The sequence below is a fragment of the Neodiprion fabricii genome, chromosome 5 (genome assembly GCF_021155785.1).
Source record: "Neodiprion fabricii isolate iyNeoFabr1 chromosome 5, iyNeoFabr1.1, whole genome shotgun sequence".
Lineage (NCBI taxonomy): Eukaryota > Metazoa > Arthropoda > Insecta > Hymenoptera > Diprionidae > Neodiprion > Neodiprion fabricii.
In genome coordinates this window covers 27,570,262-27,578,266 of record NC_060243.1, presented here as the reverse complement: position 1 = coordinate 27,578,266, position 8,005 = coordinate 27,570,262, and the positions used below count along the sequence as shown (strand labels likewise).

The 8,005-nt window shown below is 33.9% G+C and overlaps 1 protein-coding gene across 2 annotated transcripts; it reads right to left on the bottom strand.

Annotated features, from left to right (window-relative positions):
- Positions 1 to 322: 322 nt before the first annotated feature.
- Positions 323 to 7,409, bottom strand: LOC124183784 (pH-sensitive chloride channel 2-like). Of its 2 annotated transcripts, none has more exons than XM_046572763.1 (9): positions 7,062 to 7,409; positions 3,506 to 3,698; positions 3,132 to 3,346; positions 2,729 to 2,811; positions 2,452 to 2,607; positions 2,187 to 2,342; positions 1,766 to 1,931; positions 1,496 to 1,682; positions 323 to 1,405 (listed from the first exon to the last, which is right to left on the bottom strand). In XM_046572763.1, the coding sequence occupies exons 1-9, from the start codon at positions 7,148 to 7,150 to the stop codon at positions 1,133 to 1,135; spliced, it is 1,518 nt and encodes a 505-aa protein (XP_046428719.1). In that variant the 5' UTR covers positions 7,151 to 7,409; the 3' UTR covers positions 323 to 1,132. The 2 variants fall into 2 exon arrangements, with proteins under 2 accessions (XP_046428719.1, XP_046428717.1); XM_046572761.1 differs by having other exon boundaries at positions 324 to 1,405; positions 3,132 to 3,361; positions 7,062 to 7,408.
- Positions 7,410 to 8,005: the final 596 nt, after the last annotated feature.

Here is an 8,005-nt window from a genome sequence, read left to right as displayed (position 1 = left end):
TGAAAACGTTTCAACTGTATCTCAATAGGCTGAACAAATATGCATATGGTATATACATTCAAACATATATACGTATATGCTATGTGATGTGTAAGATATGTATGGAACTATTCCATTGTCTGCATTATCGATCTTCGTGTTACACGTCTGTTTAAATTTCCGAATATTCCTCACCACGAAGAAGGTAAGCACGCGCGCGATGTTATCATGTATGAGGAAACGATAGACGAATTTGAAATTAAAATTAGACTTTTAAATAAATCCTGTTCAAACTTGCACGTTAGAAGATTGTCTGGTATAAAAATTGAATATGGGGCGGGTTACACATTGCCAAACGCGTTGTTTTTCTTTCTTTTGATTTGTTTTTTTTCTCCTTTTACACAACTATTGATCTTCTCGGAAGATAAATTATTTATGCTTATTCTAAATAGCAGTGGGAGTCAATGACTAAACTCTTACATTACAGTAGTTATGGATCAACAGTGATCTTGATATGCAAAATTAACGAAATTTTCCTCCACTTCGTAGTGGTATGGGTATACTTAAAATGCATAGTAATACTAGATCGCGGTGTTATCTGTTATACGAATGAGTAGAGTATTTAAAAGAACGATAGTCTCTGAGTTGGCTTTTTGTTGTTCTTACGTGTAAATAATTTGTGCTAAATCTAAGCATTCGCACGTAAGCTAGTGGCACACGCTGCAGATATAAGAAACAAGTAAGATTCGAAAATACGATCTCACTATGTTATAATAAAATTCGTCAAAATATAAGTAAAATTTAACATTGACACCAAGTTTGATGCATCGAAAGTAAAGATGATAAAACGTGAATAAATAAAGATTTAATACTAAAGTGAAAAAAAATACTAATATTCTTGCTTGCTACTTGAATATGTTCCAAGGGCTACAGTACCGAATAAGCATAGACCTATTACTCTACGATTTGATTAATGCTGCTGAGAAATAGATTCTCTAAACGATTGCGACTCAATTGTCAATTATTACTAAATATAAAAACCTCTCAAAACTTTCACAGTTTCGTCCATTAGGTTTTTTTTTTTACATTTCATGCCGGTACGAATGTCTTCCGAAAATAATTCACCATGCACGAAAGTTTGAAAAAGCTGTTCTCATATCCAGATAAAAGACCAGTAAAGAACGTTGAATATGAGAAACGAGACTGGGAACACTATTCTGCTACGCTTGTCTATCCACTGAGCAATCTCTTGTGGTGTCATAGTGGTAAAAGTTGTTAGATTAGCGAGAGTGGCTCGTCGTGTTGGTGGCTTTGGTGGAGATACCGGTGCAGCTATGGTATCCAAAGTCACGATACTTCCACCAGAGTCTTGCTCTCTGTCGTCTTCAATTGTAACAGAAGGAATGTTCATGCTGCTTGGGAAACTCTGCGAAATAAATATAGTTCGTATGATTATAAATTTGAAATAAATAATTTACCTTATTTCCGGAACTACTGTTATTAGAGATTCACTTACGTGCACAGTCAGGTAATTTTGACTTGTGTAAACCGAATCATTTGCGTTTTCATGATCCAGGGAAGACCACGAACGCGAACGTTCCAAACCGGTAGTATTTTTCTGAAATTGCTTTCGAGCAAGTCTTGGCGTCAACGTTGACTTCAGAATATACTTGCTGTTCACCTTTTTGAGGGGCACATTTTTCCTGGTGGTAGAAAAAGGTGAAAAAAATATTTAATTGTTTCTCGCGTGTGACGAATACGGTTTAATAGTAATAATAATAATTACTTTCTTCTGTAGATTGTATTAACAAATGCAAATTCAACCATGGCGGCAAAAAGGAAAATTGTGCAGCCCAAAAACCAGATTTCACTTGCTTTTATATATGACACCTTAGGCAGTGAGTTTTCGACTTTGGATGCAAGTGTCATGAATGCCAAAATTGTATTCGTTCCTGAAATGCAAATTTATTCAATTATAGTAATGTACAAAGTCAGAATATTCGTGGAAAGGCATGCGGACTAGTCGGAAATACTACTTCGAAATTCTATTTAATTATCATCTAAATTGATACTATAAAAAACAGTCGAAAGTAAATGATAAATTAGACACACAAAAGTTATTATTGATTAATATTTATGACATAAGAGTGCAAGTAATGGAAAGTAATGAAAAGTAATGAAAATTAATAAAATGTGGGAAGAAATACCTAATACAATTCTTGGAGGACTCGCGTCCATGTGTAGCCAAAACGACACCCATGAAATAACGACAATAAGAATCGAGGGTATGTAATAATCCATAATGAAGAATCCCATCTCGCGAGCAAGCTTGAAGGTAATACTTATGGTGCTGAAGTTTCCCGCTGTAACATTGCACAGTGAAAAATGATATTTGTAAATAATTCCATGTGCCAGCTGTAAATAGTAAACGAAGAAAGGAATTTCCAATTAAAGTATTTAGAAAATACAAACCAAAATGACCATAGTGCTGTTGGGCAACTGTGTACGAAACGTCAGACTCATTCACCCAATAAGTAACAAGACTATACTCAGTTAAATGCAGCTCTTTGGCTAACAGTATTGGAGAGTCATCCCACACCAATTTCATTTCATGAACATTGTTCGACCCTGAAGAGAAAAATCATGATTTCAAAAAAGATTCTAAACATATTTAAAACACATTCAGGATAAAAATTTTATCTAACGAGAAAAAAGAGATTGAAGTTTAATTCATATAATTCGCACGTACAGCTCTCAAAACTTAGCGGACACTCTTGAACATCAAATGGAAATTTTTCCAGTCGCAAGCCACAGTTGAGGGTTGCCGCTAGTCTGAAAAACATATATAATTACCGATAAAGATTGGAAATCGTTATCAATTGTTAAAACTCAGTCAGAATTTGTTCTGGAAATTTTTACAACGGTCTTGTTAGACGAGATCTGAAAGACTATTTTTAAACTATTTTGCTCGTGCTTTTGACACGAATTTATCAGCAAAGTATAAATATGTCACAGCGTTAGTAAATCACAATGAAATGCATACAACGAATCTATCAAAGAAATAACTTTGATGTTCTTATCGCATCAGCAAATGAATTTATAAATTGTCTCAATTATCCGACATTAAAATTACTCAAGCATGATTGACTTACCTGGAGGTGAGGAGAACCGTACCATTGGGATCGATAGATATAAGTAGATCTTTCACACCGTTACCCATTATGACGGAGCTTCGTTCATTTGCAACATAAACCGAAGGAGTCCATATAAGGTCATGAGCTGATTTGCCTCCAATAATTTGTGGCAAATGAGGAGCAATTTCGGCAAACCTCAACCTTTTGTCAAGGTACCGGAACTGCAGCATCATCTGTATGTCAAATTGCTGAAATTATAAAATTATCTTTGAAGAAAGAAATTTATTATCGCAAAATGGGAAGAATCTATACATCTATTCGTCGGCCTGTTTGTCATAAGTATACTGATCGTCCGTTATAAAATATTTTACGTTAATTTTAAACTACATTACCAGTGTTTTTGCCATGTTCGATTGTATCGTATATATATAAGCTCTCGAAGCGACTATGATTGGGTCAGTATCATTCTTTTCACCCGGTGGACGAACCATCTTATCGTAGCGGCAATCATTTGTTAGCTCAATTAAAAGTTCAGTCTGTGTAAAGCTGCTTGCACCATTTAACGCAGGACAACTCCCCTGCATTCTGTAGCAATAAAAATAACAATGAATATTTTTAGTATAGGACAATCCACACGTATTTTCAGAAATTCTAGGCGACATTATCATTCTCAAATTCCCTGTAAACCTCTGTCGGTAATCAAAGACAGTGAGGCATGTTTGAAACATTTTCATTTTATTTTCCCCAGAAGTCAACAGATTTATCCGCCAAACATATTCGTACATATGTTACTGGACAAATCGTTTGAGGAGGGGGAAAAAAAAAAGTAGAATTAGAAATAAATAGCGTAACGAAAAATATGAGATGCTACGCATGAACTAAAACTGAAATTAATATTCAGCAAGTATCTTCTCACAAATAATGGTTCTTTGTTGCATTGTATAGTTTCCAGATGACATAAATGTCGTTTACATAAACTACAGCACATGACTGAATAATACAAGCGAATATGATGCACGCATATACACAAATATACGTGTGGGTCCTGTATATCGATACGGTAAGAAAGAATGATTACCAATTGAAAAAATTTGCAATCATATATTATATTCCCAATTCTAATTTTTCTTTCGACACGTTATTTGAATCGGGATTAACATCGTCACGCATTTCAACAATAATTTAGTAAAATCAAATCACTATTTCACAGAAAGAATTAAATATGTTAAATAAGTGAAATGAAAAAAAGCAAAATAAGGCGAAGCAAAAGATGCGTCGGAATTAAATTTTCAATTTGACAGTAGAGGCCATCATAGATCTCAAATATAACGCATTATTTTCTACTACAATAACAGCGTGCATCACGGGATCCCTGTGTACTGTAAACAAACCTGTTTAATTTAGCATGTGTATCGAAAGATAACAGTGGTGAAATGTGGCATAAAGGTACACCTTAAAATTAGAGATCTAGCTAGTAAATTGAGGCAGAGAATCCGCAGCACGAAGTGTGTGTGCTCAATAGTGTAAATTTACAATTTGTTTATATTGATGGTGTTGTATAATTTATAGTGAACACACATTCTTCTCCGTGTGATAAAATAAAACAAACTTAATAGAACACATGTGACCATGTCGGGCAGAGAGAAAAAAAAATGTAATAAATAATTGAGAAACAAAAAAAAAAAAAAAAAACCGCCCAACATCAAATGATACATTTTTTTCAACCGTTATCTATTACACCCGGAAATTTATAGTATATACATGCTAAATATTCGCTCACATTGTGACGTAGCTCTGTTTTCACTTTGCGTCACATTTGTTTAACTTGAATGCGTCTACAATGGTAACCACCCTGTTTAAACTGGGGCTTAATAATGTAAAATTTTTTAAGAGCTGCATTTATCTAAGTAAACCTGGGAACCGTAAAACGTTGAAAATCAGCCTGTACAAAGAGAATAGACAAATAACAATTGTCTAGAAGTTGAAAGAATAGGGATCGTTATTTTCATTGAGTTTAATCAAATTTGAACAACTCTAAATTCGTATAAAACTCTAAGGAAACTATCAACATTTTAGAAAATTAGGATCTATGTTCAAATAACGTTAATTCCAACGATAATATTGTCATTCAGTTTTATTTGCACAGGTGAATGTTACCTAATTATTCCTACAGTTGGTAGAAATTTTGTTAATTAGTAGACAAATATACAGTTTCTTTTCAATATCCAGACATTGTTAAAATACACGTCAATGTCTTTTTTTTTATTAATAATTAGGGCAACGAAATAATGATTGTGAGCACGTTCTCCGCATATGTGAAAGATGTTATTCTTTTTTTTCCCAACAGTTGTTGTTTTGATAATTCCTTAGAAATTTTTACTACGTAACAGAGGACAAAAAATCTACTTGTCGATTCCTGATTTCAGAAAGTAAAAGCTCAGTAATTATTGATTTTTTTTTTTGCAATCAACGCCTCATCATTCCTCTCTCACATTTTATCCTGTAATAATTTTCCTGTTAAAACTTGAATCAGATTGCTACTCAAGTGACAAAAACTAGCCGTGTACTTTTTTTTTCTCCTTATTTTCTTCATGCCTGAATAATTCGATAAAACGGGTATGAGAAAGTGGAAACTTTTCTTTTCAGTGTATTATTGCAAAGAATGCCTGTAAAAACTGTAACCACATTGTTATTGTGAAAACAGAGATGTTATTGAGATTTTTTCTCTTTTTCTTTTTTGACCATTAGTGCAGCAGTTTACATTAACTATTGTTCGATTAATCGGTTTGTACACTCTGTTGTTACAATAGTCACCATGTATAAGAATCATGAATCTATTCTTTTCTTAGAGCATAGCGAAGGCTGGATGTTCCGCTCTAATAACATTGAAAGTTTCCGTCGTTTTACACTTCAATAAAACAAATGTTTTTACGCTAGCTAGGTGATAAGGTATTTATACAGATATATACGATGGCTCCTCCATGCCCAATAACGCTTAATGTACCTGATCGAGAATTGTGGTAGAAATTGGTAACGTGCAATGAATTGGTACGGCCATGAGGACATACAATAAACGTAACAGTCATTAATGTAACAAGGAAGTCAGTAGATCCGATTGTTCTTCAGTAACAATAAATACACTGCTAAATCTTACAAAAGTATTGCACAAAATTTACAGTCTATACACGTGCAGATTTTTTTTTTTTCCACAGTCCTTTCCTAATCAAATACTTCACGATCATTACCCACAGTACGAGTGAATATTGCGTGCAACTTATTCTCAAAAATTGGTCAGAACCTAGTCGTTTAAATACAGTGAAGTTCCATCAATGAAATACTCATTTAGACGAGCTAAAAAGGTTCTCAAGCCGGTCATAACAAATCTTTGTACTCCATAATATGTGCATGTTATGCATACACATAATATTCGGTCTTTGATAAAATATTCTTTTGTAATAAACGTACGCTAATTCGGTTTTAGGTACTAACCACGTGCAACAGGAAGTTCACCATTGTTGATACATTTGGCGTAACAACACCAGACTCAAACTCAAAGGTAGTATAAATTCATTTCAATGTCACAAAGTACCGCGCTAAAAGAATTTGTCACCATGGTATACGAATTGGAAAAATGTGAAAATAGCAACAAGTAAACATGTCTTATGTGTCATTAAAAAACTAATAAACCGAGTGCAAAAATGTGTGTTTTAACAAAGATCGTTCAGTATTTGACACGTAGGATGTCACGAGTATATGTTATGACAGATTAAGAATATTACCCACTCGGCGAGACTTTAACAATAAAATAAATATTATACAAAGCATTTATTTTTAATAACCGACAAGTCAACTGTGCCAATAGTATTACTTGTAAGAATAAAAGAATTGATGGGGGGGGGGGAATAAAAGAATAAAAACAAACGACAACAGAGTGAGAGAGGGACTTACGCATCGACACTTTCCACCAAACAAATTTCTTTCAATGTAAGAAGTATCCCCCAGAGAAGGAAGATGATGCACCCGTCCGAACGAGCCATTTCGAGCTTCTTTAACGACAGTCAGATTATCTCTGACCAGTTTTTAACACAGAGGCGCTTGGTATTCAGTCTGGAAAGCTTGCAGGAGAGGTGTATGATCAACAAAACGAAGTGGCTCCCACTTGGCACAGTGCTCTGCTTAGAGTACACAATCATACTGAAAGACTAGGCTGGGGTAACAACAGCTTGGTATGCTCAAGGATTACCAGCTGCAGACGTTTTCACATATCATTTTCAACAATGTAAGTATGTATACGATTAAAAAAAAAAACACAACAAGAAACATGAAAAAAAAAATCAACTTTTTTTTTGCCCACCATTATCGAGGACATTTTAATTTAATGTTATGCAAATTTGGAAGATCCGGATTGTTAGTAATACAATGCTAGATAGAAAAAAGAAAAAACAAAAACCAATTATTCTTACAACAATTTGTTGTTGAAAATCGCGACAAAGTGTTCTTTGATCAAGCCTTAATTTTCGTGACCGACGTGCTTTTGTACAAAACGTTAATTGCGAGTTTCAATTTGAGAAACTTTAGTAAATAGGTAGACGAAACGAAGAAAACAAATTTAAGAAACGGAAGAAGTTAAGAGATTCGAAAACGTGATTACTATCAATTGCTCAATCATGTGAAATGAATCGCATTTACGTAATATCGTTCACATTGCAACACGTGCTGCAAAAACAATCCCATGAAAAGAAATTTAACATACTTTTTTCTTTAACGATTTGTCCAGCAGTTGCGCGAGTTACGAAGTTTTATAAAAATATCGGATTCATTAACTGATTCATCGAAATTGGTAATTAATACATAGAGTAATGAACTGACATAACATGTTTTTTTTTTAAGAC